General features: G+C 44.7%; 1 protein-coding gene across 1 annotated transcript in view; it reads right to left on the bottom strand.

The window, feature by feature from the left end:
* The window catches only part of LOC144145246 (uncharacterized), a 329859-nt gene that overhangs the window by 63917 nt on the left and 245306 nt on the right, over positions 1-20636 (bottom strand). Inside the window, exon 18 of the mRNA XM_077676783.1 lies at positions 10051-10221. Within this exon, the coding sequence (XP_077532909.1) occupies positions 10051-10221 (171 nt within the window). The remainder of the gene's footprint in view (positions 1-10050; positions 10222-20636) is intronic.

The raw sequence follows: 20636 nt of genomic DNA, 5'->3' as shown, positions 1-20636 counted from the left end.
CCATCACCAAACAAAAACAAAAACAAAATGTAAAAACTTGAAAAACCACGCAAACACGAATACAAAATTGCACAAGAAAACCGTTAAAGAGAACCTCTTGCATGTGCTCATATGTACATTATTGGAGAAGTTACTCGTGTTCGTCATATACACAAGACATATGCACTTGACATCAGCTGGGCAGCGCAGCACATCGCCTGATTGCCGCGCTTCATCCGATCGCAGCAAATACGAGAGTCAGAACTAACATCGTAACATCGCCGCGCCACCGCAAGGGTGAATCAAGCACGCTTCAACACGCGGTCGTTGACAAGTCAGCGACACCCGCTTCGCTGCATCATCGCCAAGGCTCAGCGTTATATACCAAGGAGACAACGACGGGCTGAACCTTTCGCGGCAGCGGGCTAGCGCTGCACATCGCCTGATGATGCACTTGTAATCACCGCAGGTTGGAATCGCTTCACTTCTAAATGTTTTATTCTGTCTCACTGCTGCCAGTAACAAGTCTGTGATAATGCCCTTGCTTTTCTTTCGGGTGGCACTTGCTGTACTGTGTTTGGCTACGTGTTCTAAGTTCTTGGACTTCAAAAAGGAGTTAAAACAGGCAATGATATAATTCCGGAGTGAGACTGTGCGTGATCTTAGGTCCAACCTGAGGGAAATGAAGAAAGCCTGGACTTCAGGAGCAAGGATCTTGAGAAAGCGAAGAAGGGCGGCAAGTTACTAGAAAATAAGAAGGCAGCGCTAAAAATATCAACCAGTCATTAACTTATGATTCTCAGAAATCAAGGAAATAGCTCGAGGAACAGGAAAATAGAATAACAGCAAGCGAGCAGTACTCAAGTACTGGAACATAGAGATAAAAGGGGTAAAGGAACAGAAAAAGAAGAATCTTGAGAGATTGTGTGAAAACTTGGCACTCTTCTGAACAAACCAATGGCGCCAGCAGACATAGAGCTGTGCCAAAAGTTAAAAATCAAAAATCAACCAAACTGCCCGAACATCGTTGTACAGTTGGAGAGGAGATCAGAGCGTGACGATTTGTTTTCCAAGGCAAAAAAGTGGGCTATCAATAAATGGCCATGGATTTTTCAGAAAACAAAAGTGTTTGTAAATGTTTGTAAATAAACATCTCTTCCCGGCTCTGAAGAAGTTGTTATCCATGGCTATACCGACGAAAAAGGAATGTCAGTGGAAATGCCTGCGGGGCAAGACGAGGTGAAGTCTTCCCAAAACAGATGAACGGTCCAAAAAAGTAGACGAGACATCGACAGAATCGCATAATGCCACACAATCAGCGTTGTTACCTTTGCAATTATCATGGCCCTACGCTGCAATGTCAACAACGTCGTTGATAATATTATCAGCATAGGAATCTAATGCCTTCACCTAAACATACATTCCGCTAGAAATAAAGAAGGACCTCGGGAATATTTTTAGACCAATTAAATTTCAATTTTAAGGTAATGATGCTTACTCAAAGTGGGTTAGCTTCAGAGTGCGATGTAATAAGATGTGCACGTTATAGTACATTTTATTTACATAGACAATAAAATCGAGGTGGGGTGTGATAATTACCATACGAAAGCGTCTTTGAATGTAAGCGCCTTCAGCAGTACTCATTTCGTACTTGTGATATTAAGTCTCAATCTGTTACAGGCCACAGATGCATGTTTGTATTAATTTCTCGCCCGCCCAACCACAGCATTGATAGCTTTCTTTGTGATCTCGAAAGTGTTTGAAGTACGGAATAAAAAGGATCAAAAAGTTACCTTTTGCGTTAATGTTAATATGGGCATGCAGCACCCATCATCCTCGCAACATAAAATCGAAACATTGCTGTTATGAAATGGCTTCTGCCATCAGATCAAAGCCTTTATACGTATTACAATCAATCCGCAAACATTACGAGATGTTTTCGTCTCGAACATCTCCACTTCCGAAATAATTATAGGTGTGGTTGGATCAGCCATCACTGATCCCATACTCATATTTGTATTTTCTAAAACATCTTCAAAACAAGAAAACCTGATTCTAACATAAGTGTAAAAATTCAAAATTTAAACAGCAGTTTAAAAATATTTCGTTCGAACATCGCTGGTATAAACTGTGACAACAAGTACCAGTCCAAAAACCCAGTTGGAGCATATGAGGAGTTGTTCCGCCTCTTCATGGAAGCGTACTAGCAATTTTTTATAATAACTAACGTTCGAGAGCTTACGATGGCGCGTAATTACTATATTTTGAAAGAATACTTGGACTTGATAAAAGGGAAAGATTATCCGCACAGGAACTTTTAAAATACGGGCAAACCAGTTACTAGGAAACATTTAAAAACAATAAAAGCACACCGACGACGTAATTCGGCATTCGAGGCAACACTATTTTTATTCTTACTTTGAACTAAATTGTAGTCGACAGCCAGACAGTATCGGGAAACATTTATTGCTAAATTGTGTAGAGAACCAGAATCATACAAGCAATTGACAGTGAACAAGGAAACAATTAATACCATTCCCTTAGTAACCTTTTTCAACCAAAATTTTGCATATCTTCTAGGCAGCTCTCATTTCCTTGAGGGCGCAACTGCTGTCACGAGAGACTTGCCAGTCCGTTTCTCCCGCCCACATGTGACGCATTATTGGCGAGACATATAAAGAGTCCGGTTGAACATGTTTTCGATATAATTGTAACTCCATTTACCAACCCATATAATCTACCTTTCACGATAGGTATATTTCAAAGATTATGCAAGCAGCAAGGGTCACAGCTATTTTAAAGGTGGCGACGGAACTTTCTATAGAAATTTCGCACGATCTCTCTACCAGCGGTATTTTCAAAATGGTTGAAAATTGTTGCACCCCAGAGCAGCAGGTTTTGCCGACAAGATTTATTTCATTATACCGGAAAAATCTGGGTTTCGTAAGCAACATCTACAGAACTCGCCCTTCTCCCCCTAAACAACTAATTTTGAAAGCGTCTGAAAAACAAAAGTAGTCATACAGTATATGAGGATCTTTCAAAAGCATTCGATTGCCTAAATATTGCAACTGTACTAGCAAAACTAGAACTGTATGCCGTACGAGGCGTTATTTTGTGTTTCATAAAATCTCACGCTGGTAATTTCAATTGGTGAATATTCATCTGACTCTGCCGTTGTATGCGAGCGTCCCTCAGAGAAGTATTCCGGGGTTTCTTCTATTTACCTTTTACGTCAATGATATTGCTAAAAAACCGCATCTCCACAGTACGTCTTATTCGCAGACCATACTAACCTTTTATTTTCTTGCTTTAATTTCCAAGCCCTTGGATCCGAGATAAACAACACACTGTTAGAGTCGCCTGTTGGAGTGCGGTGATTTCCTTAGAAATACCACTAAAACGGAAGCTGTTCTCTTCTCGCCCAGGCCGTCAAGTGCGCCAGAGAACGTAAATATTAAGCTTTGCGATGAACCGATAAAAGTAGTGGATTCCATAAAAACACTTGGCGTATTTCTAAGCACAAATATATCTTGTTGTGACCTGCTGGACTACTATTAAAAATTAGGAATTTTTTGACAACCGCTTTTAAACTACATATGTAAAACTTGCTGATTATGTCTCCCCGGAATTATTGCTTTCTCGTGCGATGAAACATAACTAAAACAAACCTAAATTTAATGCGCATGTTAGAAAGAAAGCAGTAGGACATATAGCTGGCGTACCGCCGAAAGCATACACAAGAAATGTATTCAGCAAAACCAATTTCATTCCAGTGCACAACATATTTATATCTCCAGCTTGGAAAATGCTGCAAATGTCACCTGCAGCATTATGACATTTTTATAACATCGGTTGGGAGCCTAATAGCAAAAGCCTGCAAATACCCAACCCGTTAACAAGAATTGTGGGCTGTGCCATTTTGACGTTCGACCTTTGGCCCCAAATGATTCGACACACTTTGACTTCCTCGTTAAATCACCCAGTCGCTAATGAGGTTATATTGAGCATACAAACGGTGTTGGAATACGAAAATATTTTGTTGAAAAAGAGTTATTACGAAGAAACTGCATATAATGATGCCATAAAACCATTTTCGGTTAAATTATGTACTTTGTGATGCCCGTTGCTATTTGTAGCTTGGAATCGGAGTCCTGCCAAGTGAATTAATTTGATTTTTTTCGAGCCGCCCGCTTTGCTGAATATGTACTTCCGTCTTGTCTTTACATGATTCGCGATAAGAGACAAGGAAACGGTATTAAACTTGCATTACCCTACCATTTTAGCTACTCATAAGTGAATTCGGGCTATCAAATACGATGACTATGGCAGCAGGATTTTTGGCGAATAGCCAAATAGTGGAAAACAGCGCTAAAAAAGGCTATAAAAATTTACAATCAAGACAACCGGAGAAAGAAAGTCTGACAGAGTGGTAGAAAATTCTTAGAATTCGTGAGTGTTAGGGTATTCTTGCTTATTGACGGGCTTGCTTGCTTTGCGGGGATATAAAGCCTTCGCTAGGCCATGGAATGGGGCGAGGGTATCTCTCTGCGCTTCTCTCATTCCCCTGCGGCGACTGGGTAGGCTGCAAGAGGAGATTGCTTGCCTGCATGGCCGGGAAGAGACGACCGGACGACATTTCGAAGGGTATATCACGCAATTTGTCCACTGTTGGTCTTTTTTGCTCTTCCGCTGCGTCCCGCATGCGTGGATGAGTGGTTGACAGCTCATTAGTTTGTGAATGTCATGATTGCTATATCTGAGCGTTTCAGCATTCGAGGTCGCCCACTTGACGCCACACATGCTTTACGCAAACTGTCTATTTCTTTCTCTTTCAGGCGGTCTCTTGTGTTGGCGGTTGGGTTAGTCTCGAGATACTCCGACGTGTGTGGAGTTGACCAGCGACCATAAATTTACGGCTGGCGCTGAAATAACCAGAAGACGAGTGTAAATGCCGCGCGCCTATATCGTTTGTGTATTTTTATTGTCCAGTCACAAACGTCGTGTGTAATAGTTTAAAGATGTCCTCAACATTCGTTGAGAAAATTAAAAAAATCCTTTTTTTGCGTTCGTCTTCCACGCATACGACGCCAAGTTGTCGTTTTCCTTGTTTTGTACTTTGCGCGAACGTGGCCCCCCTTTTTTCTCGTAACTCGGGGGTGTTATTGTTTGTTTCAGTTTGGTCACGGTACTTTCACGTGAGCGTAGTCTGATGGTGGTTGACATGCTTGATGAATTGTGGCATTATTTTGTCTTATCTCTTTTCGGTCAGAGAGACCAGCGTGAGGCTATTACCACCGGCGTCAGGGTGGGGAACAGGGGTGCATTAGGAAACATCAGTGTAGCTCATTTCACAGCTCTCTTTTTTGCCCTCGGTGGAACTAAGCAATCAATCAGTACTCCTTTGTGTGATCTCTTAATTTTGCTTGCGGTTAGAGTGAACATTTTTGTGGTGCGCTTTCCCTTCGCCGGTCATCGTCGTGATAAGAAAGCTAGCGTGGTCTGAGAGCACTGCGGAGGGTTTCTGCTGTTTAAATATTTTTTTCTCTGTCTCCTTTTCACGACTATTGTGCCGTGAGTGAATGCACGGATGCCGAAGTGAGATAATTTATGCTTCCAGAGGGTGCCTATATTACCCGTCACCTCTTCCCTGTTCAACGCTGTGCCCGTTTGTGTGCGTACAAGCTAACCTTGGACTGAAGGCTGACAAGCGGTTTTTTTTAATTTATTGTGCGGGCTGGCGGGCAGTTTTTTTGGTGTCCAAGTTTGGAAAATGCCCCCGTAAACATGGCGAGCCCTGAACAGCTCAGCTTAGTCGACGGTCATCGATATCGATTGCAGGGAGCCGGTCTTCAAGTGGCCGACATACCCGGGTCACTCCGGCTGCCACAGCAGCGTGGTCGACAACTGCGACCTGCGGACGACGCTGTTTAATCGAACATTGCAGCCAAAGGGGTTGTCATCGGTGTGGTAAACCTTAACTCCTCAGTATCTATAAGGAGTGCAGTAGTCCAGGTGCTGTTGCACTCAACCCAGGCGGCAGTAACCTGCAAATTTGCTTGGTGCACCGGGTGAGCACCACCAGAGCTTTTCCCAAAGGTCACAAACCTTGCACACTCGTCATTGGGTGCGACGTGGTGCCGGACAGAAGCTCGAGCTAGTTTCTTCCTACCTGATGTATACTCAGCAGGGTCGGTCATGTTCAGTGGTCTCTTGCCGTTGGGTGCTGGCTCAAACCCTGCACGCCATCCCTGTTAGTTGCAACACAGAGCTTCTAAGCTCGACGCCACTAGAGGGTGAGGTCGACTTGCGTCACCGCCAATTGTATACGCCAGTCGAAGCCCATCCCTGGCACTTGCGCATTTTTAATCTCGAAGGAGAACAACGTTGCTCCAGAAACACGCGTCCACGAGCGTTAACCGTGTAAGAACTTTTCGCCGCCTGTATGATCCCCGACTGTCGTAAATTGTGGCAATCCTTAGAAGATTGCGTCCATTCTTGTGTACCTTGTTTATTAAAAGTATGACACCACCATCTTTACATGATGTACTTAGCGCAATCTTATTTCACGTCTTGTAGATAGTTTACCAATGTTAGCATTTCTTCGTCCACTGAGCAGAAGGATATTTTAACTACACACAGTTGGTTTTGCATGCTTCTTAGGAGCGTACAATGGTTGTTTGGAAGCTCTTACATCCTTCGAATATTTTTGTTGTAGCGTGAAATGGTGCAGGCGGTGTTTGTAAAATGCGTGCGCAGATTCTGCGTGTATTTACTTTCTCTCCTGGCATTAAACGTTCTTTTTGGTATTTTTATTTGACTAGTGGCTTCCTCGCCTTCAGGCCGACCAGGACATTTTAGGACAGGTGGTGCGGGGAGTAAGTTTCCCCTCCGTATCGAAGGAGCTGTTTTTTTTGTTTATTAGAGAGAAGGTCTCACGACCCCTGCTGGGAGTAGGAAGGCTGCTTCGGGACTTTGCTGCACGCTTTGCCCGGTGGAGACGACCAGACTGCATTTAACGGGGTATGTCACTCGTTTAACCCCTCCTGTTCTCTGCCACACCTGTTGTCATCTCCAGTATTTGTGATAGCGCCGCGCACCCTTGGTTCATTCGTGCGTGCCATGATTGCACATTCCCTGCCCGTGCAGGCGAAACGTTGTCTTCGTTGGTTGGTCAGTTTTGGGGTACTCCGAGTTGCATCGGGTGGACCCGCGCAGTTCAAATTCATCGGACGGATGCAATTCCGCTCTTTTAGGCTAAGTGACTTGCAAAGAAGCGATGTCTGTGAGCATGTCCTTGCATCAAAGTGCAGAGTACCGGCATGTGCATGAGTGCGCTCAAAGCCACTTGACGTTGTACTGGCTAGACGCTGACGGCGGTTTGTCACACGGGCTAGGTGTCCAATGCCGTGCGGTTTTGCGGTTTTCTATCGTGGTAGTGTACTGGCTCGTCTGAACCTGTAGAGGCTATGTCTCCGCAGTCGGAGCTACATGGAAAAAAAACAGAGTAGGAATTACACCGATATCCTATTACATTGCTAAAGACCTAATTGTAGCGACATGAGTAGTCTGTAGCTTGGCCATGCTCGCTAAAGCAACAGAAGTCATTGGGCTTGATTGCTCATACGCGCGCTGGTAGTGTGCATAATCCGTATATTTTAATTACGCTAACTCTTCGATTCCACCATTTTGTGGCATGGCTGACTCAATATTGAGCATGCCGGCTGAGCTCGAAAGCGACAGGGGAAGCCTTCTGGCTGGCTTACTTGGGATGAGGGCTTGTTCGAACCCGCAGGAGTCTCTCTGTAGTGGCGCCACTATCATGATCATGCACATCTTTTCACAATGATAATTTTTTACCGCCCCCTTCTGCCAAGGATCTGGTATTAGAGGTCGGCAGTGCCGTGTAAATAAATGAAAATAAATATCATCAGTGGTGCTGGACTGGCAGTGCCTCACGAGATGGACCACGACTCAGCAGGAGGGAGGTCACTTGTGTCCACGTCTGCTTCCTGCATCTCCATCCGCCTTCGCTGTTGCATGAGAGCAGTAAGACTAAGGAAAACAGGGTAATTCTAGTTTAATTCTGCCACTAAAATTTTATTGTAATGGGAACGCGAATGTTACTTTGGTGGCCGCTAACATTTATAAATATGTCCTTAAAATGTTCTTCTGCCCAGCCACTACACTCAGAAAAATCTACAGGCGAACCCCTTTTGTTTGTTCTCGTTCGGTAGACTAGAGTGATCGCTTCTTTACGCTTTCCCTGTTGTGGCGGCCACGCCAAGCGTGTCAGGTGTCGGGAAGCTGACACGCATAATGAAACTTCACGTGCGCCTCGTCTTGTCTTGTTCCTATCGGCGTGGTAGCTAGACGTCCAGGCGTATTTAGAAAAAACCACAAGAATGTGGCAATAAACATGGATGACTTTTTTCTCTTGATACCCCTCCAAAAAAAAATCAGGCCATACCCTTGTTCTAATGTATGTGTCCCCCTGTGTCATTCTGTACAATGTTTCGCTGGTTATCCAGCTTCCCAGAGGTGAATTGTTGACGCTTTTTTCTCAGAAGTTAGACATTTCCAGAAAACAAAACCCGCAAGAAGCACAGCGCGTACATCTTTGGTTTGGCCCACCGATAATAATGTGAACAATGAGTTGCTTTATACAGTGCCCAGTAGACACCCGAATATTTCAGTTGGTCTTTCTTTTATAACAGTCTTTTTCAATGTAACAATAAAACTTGTGGCCAAAATGAACACGAAGGCGAAAGAAATAATTAGCGGTAAAAAAAAACGGGTACACACGAAAGCCCCAACCTTCGCGACGCTTCCTTGTAAATATGAACGAATTTAACAACGAACTCCGGTAGTGGTCCACACCCCAGTGACACACTGGTAATGTACTTGTAGGTGTCCGCTGTTTCACAGGTTGCATAAGCCCGATAGCCACGTAGAATGGGAGTCACACGCGTGCATATATTTCAAACCACTGGTCTGCCCCTTGTTACCCTCACCAACACACAAGTAAGGCTGCCTTATTGGGTGTACCAGCAACTTCCACAAAGAATTAGTGAAATCTTTGTGTCGCAAAGTTTCTGTGCAGCCTTTCTTGCATGCTAAAAACGCCTCACGGAAAAGCCAACTTTATCACATACGTTCACAAGAAAATTACTCTACCCTCTTTGTAAAGAGTTCCTCTAAAATATTTACATGATAATTGTCTGATAAAAAGAAGCAATGAGTACACCGAGTTTTGTGTACATGTCATTCATAGTTCACAGTAAAGGTGCGAGCTTGTTGGTTTGGTCGTCGCCTTCAGTACATGGGAATCTACGGCAGGGGTATTGTTATAGAAAAACCGCTCTATTTCGTCTTCAAATTTATTTTATTTATTTATTTATTTCAGTACCCTAAGGTCCCGTCAGGGCATTACATGTCTGAATGCTAATCTTTAGAGAAACATACACAAAAATAGTCGTTAGCACACTTGTACTAGCACACTGAGTGTAAATTACTTGTCGTGATTAGTCAGTTAAAATTCAAACTTAAATGTCCGAAAATTCCAGTCAGCTGCTAAGACGGCGTAATCAGCAGGAGTAGTTTAGTTGCAGAAAGAGGCTGTATTACCTATTGTTTTTGCAACTTTCTTATCGGGAATTGAGTTATGGATCGGCGTTCGGGTGAGTCTAAAAGTGCAGCAAGTTTAATTCACTTGTAATTAGTCAGTATATAACCAACCACTTGGACCCTGAGTTAAACATGCTGTGCCTCCTCTGTAGAGTGAATTGAACAGCTCCACATGTCATCCCTCTTCCGAGGGTTTTATAGGTCGTCTTTTTAGTTTGTTACGGCTTCAAAGTGACCACGTCTAATAAAGAGCCTGCCGGTTTATCTTCCTCTTCCATGTCCTCTCTGTCCCCAACACGTGTGACGATATGCTACGTATACACAACATTTAGTACATCATGGCTGGTTCCAGAAACAGATGGTCCGATGGTGCAAAATTGTTACGTTTCCATTGCATCTTGTCAAAATTTACAACAAATACGATAATTCGAACGGGTGACTTACGGCGGCTGTGAGGTCTGATTTGATGGTGACCGTGAAGTGCAGCTGAGTGAACAACGCTTTCATGCGGTCCACGTCAAGCTCGGAGCCATCCCTAGGCTCTTGGAATTCGCCAAAATTGGCATTGTTGATGATGATGCACGTGCCTCGTGGGATCCGTGCCATCCTGTATATCTGGAAGGGAACGCAAAAAAGGGGAACGCTTCCTGTGGCATGCTGTGAGTGTTGTAGATTTGGGCAAGACGGCAAACAAATATCACTGCAGTAAAGCACCACCAAGCTCAGGCGGAGGTTCTTACTCAATTCTGGTTTCATAGGTATAGAAGTTATTGCAGGTGCAGGGTAAGCTGTAGAATCACCTACCAGTGAGCAAAACCAGGAATGCTGGCTTTTATTGCTTCGTATTGCGCAATAATATGACTTGGTGCATTTTCAAATTTCATTTGTGCAAGCCTACGTGAGGTGATGGGATGAGAAGGTTCTTGCAGCTGCCGAGATCGCTAGGCCGATATATTTAAATGCGCGTGGGGATTTCTTATGGTAAATAAAGCATTTTTGTAGCGCCTGCACCTCAGTAAACCTCGACGAACGGAGCAATAAACTACACTAAAACTTTCTCTCTCCACCGCCAAGCAAAATGCGATGCATATTAGGGAAGAACATTCTTTATGAGCTCCTCTTTAAAGAAAACAAAAACCAACCATTTGTAAAAATCACAGATTGGAGCAACACTTATGCTATGCAGCTTTCCCTCCTCGCAAGCTGCTGATAAACTAAAATAATATGCGCGGCTAGCATTCTTGGAAGTAAAACAAAAAGAACTTTCAATTTCTGTGAAAACTAAAGCGAAGCAGTGGCGGCATATACCAGCAGAACTGGAAACAGGCACTACAGGAAAAATAGGTCCCCATTCTGGTTCCCTCATTTCGCTCCAAATATTGACCTTCTAAATAATAGCGTGATTTAGACCAACAGGGAACCAAACAAAAACTAAACTCTGTTTCACCCAGTGTGAAGTCTGCTTAGAGGGCTAAGCTGCGTATCTCTCGTGCCAGCTTGAGCGTCTACGGGCGCATGCCACAGAGAGACGGCACACTTGCCACTCAATGTGTACGTTTTGCGGAAAGAAATGTACAGCTAAACGTCAGCGGTGGGGCTGCCTCCACTTTGACTCTCCTAGTGGGAGGAGGGTTCTCTTTCTTACAAGAACACTTCTTGGTCTAATCATTTCGATGGCAACTGGTTTCTCTGATGCATTCAACGTGTTCAGGAACCTGCTCCGGCTCGGGCGACTCAATTCCTGCAGGATATTTTCGAAACAACTCGAGTAAAATAGCTCCGCTGTTAAAGCGGCCAGATTGTAAAAGTTGTAATCTGGGTTGAGGGATGCTACCACCAAATATGCTGGACTTCCGCCTGGTCTTAAAGCCTTTCCCAGGAGTAAATCTGGAATGTTGGTAGATTGATTGCACAGTGAAAATCTGCAGCTCTTATCTCGAGAAGCACTGATGAAGCGGACAGCAATCGATTAAAAAGTTTGGAGGCGTCGTTATGTGCAAGCCACATATTTTACGAGACGTCCCAAGACGCCATCTTCAGCGAAAAGCCCGTCGTCTGGCGTTCGCGTTAATCATATAAACACGGCCCCTTAACGAAGCCTTCCACAGTGCGAGCTTAAACTCTGCGGTAGTTGCTAGCGAGGGGTGGTCACCCACCAGTAAACAGCAGATGAAGGTAGGGGAATAATAATAACCGAAATTAACCGTGTCGTCAGCTTCCTCAATACACGGTTGCATGAACGTGGACCACTGAATGAGGTAGTCCTTCTAAAGCAGAGTTATGCGAATGCTAAACGTTCCTCCAGCGCCGAGATTCCAGAGCTCTTCGACAAAATATGCGAGGCGGAAAAAGGCGTCGCACCCCTTCAACTGGACATTATGTTGTCCGATTGACAACTCACAAACGTACTTAAGTGTACACGGATATTTTATTTCCAATGCAGGGGCAAATTTCACTGCCGCGCCTGCATGGTAGGGCTTTATGCTCACTTCTAAGTGGCACTGCACCAGACAATAGTCCTAGCGAACCTGAGCAAAATGTTTCAGAACGCGAGCCTAATAAAACCAGATCGGCGAACCTACATCAGCAAAATTATGTCTTAAATGCACACAGCGGAATTGTGCAGAAAATTAGGTGGCACAAACCATGCTGTCGATTTGACGCGTATCACGTAAATTATTCGCGAATGTGTAAATGAGCGGCTCGGCTCACGAAACGACTACAGAGTGTGACGTGCGTCTACGGAAACTGCTGAAGACCGAGAAAGCTACTTCGGTGCGCGTAGTGCATGCATTGTTAGCAGCCCCCACCGCCTGTCCCCTAAAACAACTTGAACGGAGCATGCGCGACGAGGCAGCCACGCGCGCCCAGTTTTCGTACTTGTAAACAAAAGCAACTGCGGCAATCAACACGTGTCACAGGAGCAGAACAGCAGCCGCATTACCGCGTGTCCGTCACCCCTCGTTGTTCCTTTTTCACCGCAACCCTTAGCCAGCGACCGCCGAAAAATGCTTACAGCGCCAAACAGGAACCGGGAATGCAGAGAGGTGCAGCTTTCGTTGTTTGATTTTACCGTCCTTCAGAATTAAGCTCCACAGCGGCACCGCTAAATGTTCGCGACTCGTACACGCGGGTACGGACTCGAGTTCGTCATAAAACTTGTTTCCACTGCTATATTCACGGGTGCATGTACTCAGGAGTCCAAGCACTCTCAAATACAGTATTCATGAGTATTGTACTCATGAGTACTCATACTCATTCATACTCATGACTACTCATACTCGTGAGTACTTATACTCATGAGTACTGTACTCATTAGTACTCATACTCATAAGTAGTGTACTCATGAGAACTGTTTTCACCTTACCCCTGTTCTACCTCGCCAGCGTACTCACTTTTTTAATCTTAGTGTGTACTCCCTCTCATCCTACTCACTCGTGAGTTTGAGTACAAATGAGTCTATTCAAGAGTGAGTACGCCGAACCATGCCTCTCACAAATTCATTACGTGATCATCAATGCAGCTTGTTTAACCGAGCATGTACTTGTTGTTCTGTTCTCCACTTGGAATATGGATTATATCTATAATTTGTGCCGTTGCCGTGGGCTCGAAGCTGGTTGGGCAGGTGTGGGTGTCACGACGTTGTAGAGGCCACTCTCACTGATGCTACGAAGGTGTTCATTTGCAGTTGCATTATAACTACTTGCGCGTGTTTCAGTTGTTGTGCGGGATAGCTTATCGGCCAAGGGAAGTCGCGGAGTTCTTGGAGAAGAAAGGCTGCTGTGGCGTAATCTGCTTAGTTGGCTGTTGTTTCACGAGACCTAGAAAGTGGTTTTGCTGCCGAACTTGTTGACCCTTCCATCACCCTGCCGCCCAGCATGACCAGACACCCAATTAAATCGTACGTCTCTACACAGGCGTTGAATTCGGAGTTTGCTATCAATTTCATTCGATATTGCAGCATGAAGGTGCGTGCTCCTTGTGAATCAGTGTATGTAATATTGCACCTGTGTCGTAATGTGCGCTCTAAACTGTTCTTTGTATCGCATGTTTTGCTCCTGCTCTTGAAGAAGGTGTTTACGTCGGAGATGGAGCGGTCGTCCCCCTCCCTGGTCTAAGTGTTCTCACTGGGGATATTGCTGCATCTGTGAAGACAGGTTTATCTCTATAGCGTTTTTATCCTGTGTTGGAGCCACTATATGCCTAGAAATGCCTGCTCCCGTGATGCGGGCATGGCCTTCGGGGGGAATAGCTGGGTAATAATGTGTAGTAATGGGATGAAGTAGTAACGTGATGCGCCGAAAAGCTTAAAGAACTTCGTTCTCTCCGTGATTACTTTTTTCGCAGCGGGATGAGTTGATTGGGAAAACAGAGCGCGATGTTACCTCTGCAAGCAATACAGAATTCTGTGCGGGTTATGAGGGCGTTTGCTATGCATACGGGCACCCCTCAAGGGAAATTCGTAGTCTTTCTAATACGTGGGCACTCCCCTCAGGTGTTATTGGTAAGAGTGAGGTAGAGCGGTGCGTATCTAATGCGGGAGGTAATAAGAGCTCGTTGTATTCTGAGAAGTGCTCCCCTGAGGACTTGGTTTTATTTGCGATTTTTTGCATATAATAAACAATGGCGTGGGGTTAGCACTGCGGCTAAAGATTGCCTGGAGATTTTACACAAAGGGGCGAAAGGACGTGAAGAGGGGAAGAGTGAACGTGAGAATGAACGCGCGAAGGTAGACAAAGAGTTCTTAAGCAAATGAGGAAGCCGAAGTGGCTGGTGAGATGAAGGGAAAAAGCCAGATGGCATGAGAGCAAGCTGAGACAAAAACCGAGATCGAGGTATCTGGGTTTACAGTGAAGATTCGGCCCTCGAACTGCTGAATTAATAGTTTGGGATTGGGTGCGACGATTGCAGGGTAATCTTACCTCTATTGCAACTAGTAGAGCACTGAACCGCTCTGAATAAAATCGAAAATCGCATTCGTACACAGCAAGTTGTCTTACGTGTAGTATTGAGGCAACAGAAAATGTGTTTGTGTGTAGTTATCAGTACGATACCAAATTTTCGCCCGACAGGCTAAGGAGTGGAGGTGGAAAGGTTCTTTATTGTGAGCGGTAATTATGCCTTGACATCGGAGCAACCCTGAGGTGGATGTGTTCTGATGGGCAGATCAGAGCAGTGGATTGCACAGCGGAAGATCGAGCCCAGTAGTAATTTGCACAGACAGCGCATTTATCATTCCTTTCAAGAGATGGATAAATGATTTGTTGTCCAGATCGTGTGCATCATAGTGGTTTGTTTTGTATAGAGAACGCTTGGAGGTTCTTTTGAATCTAGGTTGACGTTTATATTTTGCACGCAGTCTTGTATTCTGATAAGATAGTGCCTTGTTCACCGCCGTCCTGATGGCGTAAGCCATGCCTCTATTTCCAGACACTCAAGTTCTTAATATGTATAATAACAGCAATTAGTTCCAATTCATGGTGTGTTATTAAGCAGACAGCATTACGTGTTGTAATGCTGTGCACAAATGCAGCAGTGAACATTACGCGCTCGCTTCTTTAACTGCACTTCAGACCAAACCGGCATAAATATACGCATGATTGAGAAATAAACGCGTTAGAAACGCGCAATAGTTTGACTGCGCAAGGACACAAGAGGAACGACTAAAACGTTTTAGCGCTAAGACAAGTAATTAATGGGAGCAGAGGGAGTGCGGATCAGTAGACGTCCCACAGTCCGAAGCTCAGGAATATCTATAAAACCAAAGCCACAGCCACCGGATGTCACGTACTTTTGGCGCTCCTCCGGCAAGCAATATTATACTCGGTTACAACTCAAGAACGGCACCACCTCATGTAGTGTATAACTCCGCCAAAGCGCCGGACCCGTGACGTCAGTGCGTGCGCATTTTCAAAGGGGTTTACTATGAATGGGTGATATCGTCTGCCCTGTCTCACGCAGTTTGTCGCCACTGGAGTCGTTATAAGCATATTAAATCCAAACCATCCCGGGAAGGGCTCACGCCATGTTCAAAATACTCCCAGTAACGCCCTACTTGCGCCGCGCGGAGAAACATCCGGCTATGGTGATAAGGCACAACAGCAACTTCCGGTGGCGTTCTTAAGTTGTCACCGAGTGTAGTGTCGTCGTTACCAGATGTTGCGATGCTGTGATTTAGGGGTATATCGGATGACACTGCTAGTCCGGTTTGTTAGAAGCGCGGCTTTTAGTATAAAGTTTATCTACAGGTGACACAATTTTTCTCCTTTCAAAAGTCCCCATTCTGTCATCTTTCGTCGCGAAGGAAATCTATCTTTACAACCAACTCCTTGTCCTCATAACCAACCACTGAAGGCACATTAGTTGTTGGCCCTGTCACTAATAAAAGAAAGAGACGTGGAGTGGGACGTAGGCATGAACTTTTACGGTAGTGATCACTTCCATACAGCACTAACATATGAAGGTCCGAGCCGTTCTACTTTCCGTAAGAGGTCCAATGAAGCACGAGCGAACTGTAGCACGTTCACAGAAACATCAAAACTACCAATGTTAACCATAACACAGCTACATGTGGACGAAGCAGCCGAACTCATCACGGCGTACATTCTTGACACAGCGACAAATTCGTTCCCCAGGCCTCTGTTTGCCCAGCGAACCAAAGAGGCCATGGTAGAACGAGTACTGCGGGTGGGCGAAGAGGCTCAAAACAAGGCGTGGGGTGTAGTTTCCCGTTATACACGTCGAATAATCTCATTTCCTCTAAACGGGCAAAAGCACATGAAATGCGTGCGCATCGTGATGCGCAAAGCGAGTGAACGGACCTTCCTCACGTCCATCAGCTGGGTCACAGACACACGCAAAGTGTCGGCACGAATACGAGTACCCAAAGGACAGAAGGCACACATGCTGCACTGGTGAGCATCACAGGGGGCACATTCGCAGGCCAGGCTTGCACAACACACTTGCATAAAATTTACAGCAGGTGTCCAGTTCTGCACACTACACAAACACTTTTGTGAATCACCAAACATCCAGTGAAACGTTTTTGCGGGATAATAACGAGTCCAATGCTCGTACAACTCCCTGTTTTCGCAATATGAATTACGGGCTGCTCTGAGCACGTGTCAGCCTTCAGACCCAGGCACTACCAACATATCATACATAATGATGCAACCAGTCCATGAAGACAATCTTGAGACACTGTTACACCTATACAACAAAATATGTCTATCGGGGCCCATTCTAGGTTTGTGGAGGGGAGCCATTTCAATTTCTTTTCTTAAGTTGTGGAAGGACCCTTCCTTTCCCGCAAGTTTTCGCTTCATCGCACTGACAAGTGGCCTCTGCAATGTCCTCGAGATGATTACCTGAAGACTCGTGTATCCTTGGAGTACAGAAGTCTTATACAGGAACTCTACTCCGGCGTATCTGGAGATCTGCCGGACTGGCTGTAGGATGGGGTGATCCACCAACGATCGACTTGTTGCATTGACATTCTACATAGGAGGTGCTTTTATCCATAACCAGTTCGTCCTTACGGTGTTCTTATATTAAAAAGGCTTGCGACCCAGCCTGGCGATATGGCATCTCTAGCGACTTTAAGTCCTTTGGTGTATCAGGTAACATGTTGAACACGATTGCTAGCAATATGTCTAACACAACATTTCGTGTTAACGTAAGGTCAGCTTTGTCCACGATACATGTGCGAGAAAGTGGTGCACCACAAAGTGGAATTATTTTCAGCTACTCATTGCTTATAGCCAACATGAACACCATTGGAAACGCATTGCCACCAACCATTTTTTGTTTTATATATGTAAACGATGTTTAAATATTGCTTAAATCGAGTAACATGTCCATTTGCGAGCACCAAGTTCAGCTTCGTGTGCACAAATGTGCCGGCTGGGTGAATAAAGCAGTTTTAAGCGGAACTAAGGTAAAATCATCTGTGTTCTGTTCTGCAAAATATGTGGGATGTGGTCAGATCCAGCCGTCAAACTGAATGATGTCTTGACTCCAGTAAAAAAACACAGGACAACTTCTAAAGCAAAGTTTTCGATAAAAAACTGTCCTTTATACCACACATCAAAAAATAAAACAAAAATAACTTAAAACAATGAATATTCTCAAGGTCTTTTCATGTCACTCTAATGGGGCTGACAAGCATTTTTTTGCGGCAGGTTTTCACCAGCTTGGTAGGCTCCCGGTGGGACTATAGTATAGTTTTATATAAATAAGGAAGGGAAGCAGCTTTACAAATATTTAACCCAGTGCAACCCTTGGAGACTCGGCTTGCGCCTGGTGCTTTCCGCACTAGTTCTCTACGTAGAGTGTGGCAAATGTTGCTTAGGGTAATACTGGCACAAGCACGTCGATTTACTGTAGGTTTTTAGAATTTCAATGAAGTGTCACCATCCATTCAAATGCGTAAGTAACAAGAAATCCACGTACCAACCCTATTCAAAGTGTCCGTCCATTTCTGCGCCTTACTCACTCGGGGTGAGAGAGGATTCTTGTGAAGATTACGTGACTTTCCTGCACTTTAAAAACATCTACCCTTTATTCTCTATCCCCACGGCATCTTCTGCCTGTATCCAGTGATTTGTCTTTGCTCATTTTAAAGAGAAACAGGGTACCCAAAACTGCCGTTTTGCAACATGTCATGCATCTGCAGGGGAAATACAAGGCTACAAATTTTTTAGCGATGCGCCAACCAATTCCGCAGTTGTGTGTTCTACTGGCCAGGGACCCTACTTTAACGCATCTAAAACCATGAGTGTAAATACCAGTACTCTTACGGCTGAAGTTATTGGCCTATTTGTTTCACCGAGTTTGACGTGTGCCTTTTCTATCTAAATAGTTTTGAAAAATTCTGTAATCAATGTTGTGTTTGTGTCCTTAATGAGAGCTTGAGCCTCAAATCTGAGTGCGACTCCTCTCGGTTACTGGCCACGCTGGGATCACTGGCAACGAGTTAGCCGATCAGAGGACCGCTACTGCTGCCCTCAATAACACCGTAGACATAACAAGGGTACTCTACACCGACCTCAAGCACTACACCGAACAACGCCTGCGCAAAACATGGAAAACACACTGGTGTGTTCCGAAGACAACAAAAGACATGTAATAAGGACACACGTGACATATGCGCAACTTACTCACACGACAGACACACCCAAGTTGCCTTAGCAGTGATAGGGATAGGCCCCTGCTCACCGCATCACCAAGACCCATTGCAGCGGGTGTGGAGAGGGCATATCAGTAATCTACATACTCATTCAATGCAAAAAACGTGACAGAACATAACCTAACACTTCCCACACCTATACACACAACATATTCTACAGCTACCATCATACTTTTGAGGAAACCAGTGCATGTCTACATCAAACGCAATTTTGAGTTTCTCGCCGACATCAAATTTTTACATAATTTCCTATCAAGGGTCTTGACAACCTGGCCCTTTCCACCAGTCATCTTAATTGTTTTTTGTTTAATTTCACGTTTGTGTTTGGTGAAATGCTTCAAGTGCTGTCATATCCCTCTTATAAAATAGCTTTCCTCTGCCCCCATTTGGCCATAGTCGCCCGTGTGCCATTAAATTCCATATATCATCATCATTACCTTAAGAATACAACTTTCCCCCTCTCTCTCTCTCTTCCCCGTGTGATTTAAAGTGGGAAATCTGTCCACTGCCTCTACTGAGGATTGATGTGACGTCCCACAGAAAGGCGATATTCACAGAAAGGCGAGAAACAGTCACATAAACTGAGGTGCACAAAAGAAGCTCCAACATGCTCACACACGCCACAAAAATCTGCGCTGTCGCGGGGTCGAAGTGCACACCTTCAAAAGCATTTTCTAATGCTCTACGACGCGGCCATTCTAGCGACACGCAAGGTGCAAGAAGTCGGCGCGAGAATGCCTAGGCGTGTGTGTGTTGTTTTTGTCGTTATTCAGATATTATAGTTTTGAGAGCGTTTGTTCATCAGGCACCGATATTGCAGATGAGCCTCTTCCGGCTAACACTACAAGAAATTAAGCCAGAGCTCCTTCGTTTAACCGATAACAAGCTATGGCACAATCAAAATATTGCCGGTGCAGGCCAAGAAATTCCCCACAGGAGTTGCAGCCGTCCTTCGAAAGAGCGGTAGAACAAAAATAGCTCGATTGAATCTGTCACATGCGAGCCAACTGCTGCTGGGCTAAAAAAGCTGTGGTCACTTTTCGGTGAACTGAATGGCGGTTACCAGTGTGAAATCACGTCACTGAACGTCGACGATTGAGCCCGGATGGGAAACATCGAATCTCGCATCCGCTTTGCGATCCTCGCCAACTCCGCCACTGGTGGCATCGACTCTGATATCCGCCGAGCACAGACATCGTCATATGGAATGCAGTTAGACGATTTGGCATGGAATTTACCGAAGCACGCAGATGCCAGGCGTCGGGCGTCGCTAAGAGCACAGAAAGCGGCTAATCGTATCACGGCTTTAAAGGGTACACAAGCGCGTGAAGCCGACCGTAGAGTATGCCTTTTGACGTTCCACGCGTAAAGATAATGCTCTTTCCGTAAATGTTACTTATTCGCGTACTAATCCTGATAATTCTTTTTGCCTCTGAATCTGAACGGCAAGAAGAACCGATGTGGGGAAAAAAGGCACCTGAAAAAAGTGCTGCAAGGGTCTTTTAGAGGTCTGTTTAATCAACGAGGTGTTAGCGCTACAAGATAATGAATATATTCTTGGCTATTTTACTTTCGATTATTTTGCTATCTCTCGATTCTGCTCCTGCACCAGAATTTCTCAACATCAGAAAACATAACCGTATATTCGTGGTTTTCTTTGGTCAAGACTTCCACTACTCCGTACCCTCTTTGGAAATTTCAGATTTTGTGCATAATTGTCAACATGCTTCTTTCAGAACAGTACCTCTATTTCTTTGCTTAGCTTATAATTTTGAAGATTCATGGTTGTGCTAAGGGAAAATGCACTTTCAAGCACTGTGCAGAGCTGTCAGAAATTTCCCAT

Source organism: Haemaphysalis longicornis, unplaced genomic scaffold (assembly GCF_048455015.1).
Source record: "Haemaphysalis longicornis isolate Haplotype H1 unplaced genomic scaffold, Haemaphysalis longicornis Haplotype H1 scaffold_7, whole genome shotgun sequence".
Lineage (NCBI taxonomy): Eukaryota > Metazoa > Arthropoda > Arachnida > Ixodida > Ixodidae > Haemaphysalis > Haemaphysalis longicornis.
This window is presented reverse-complemented; position numbering and strand designations above follow the sequence as displayed.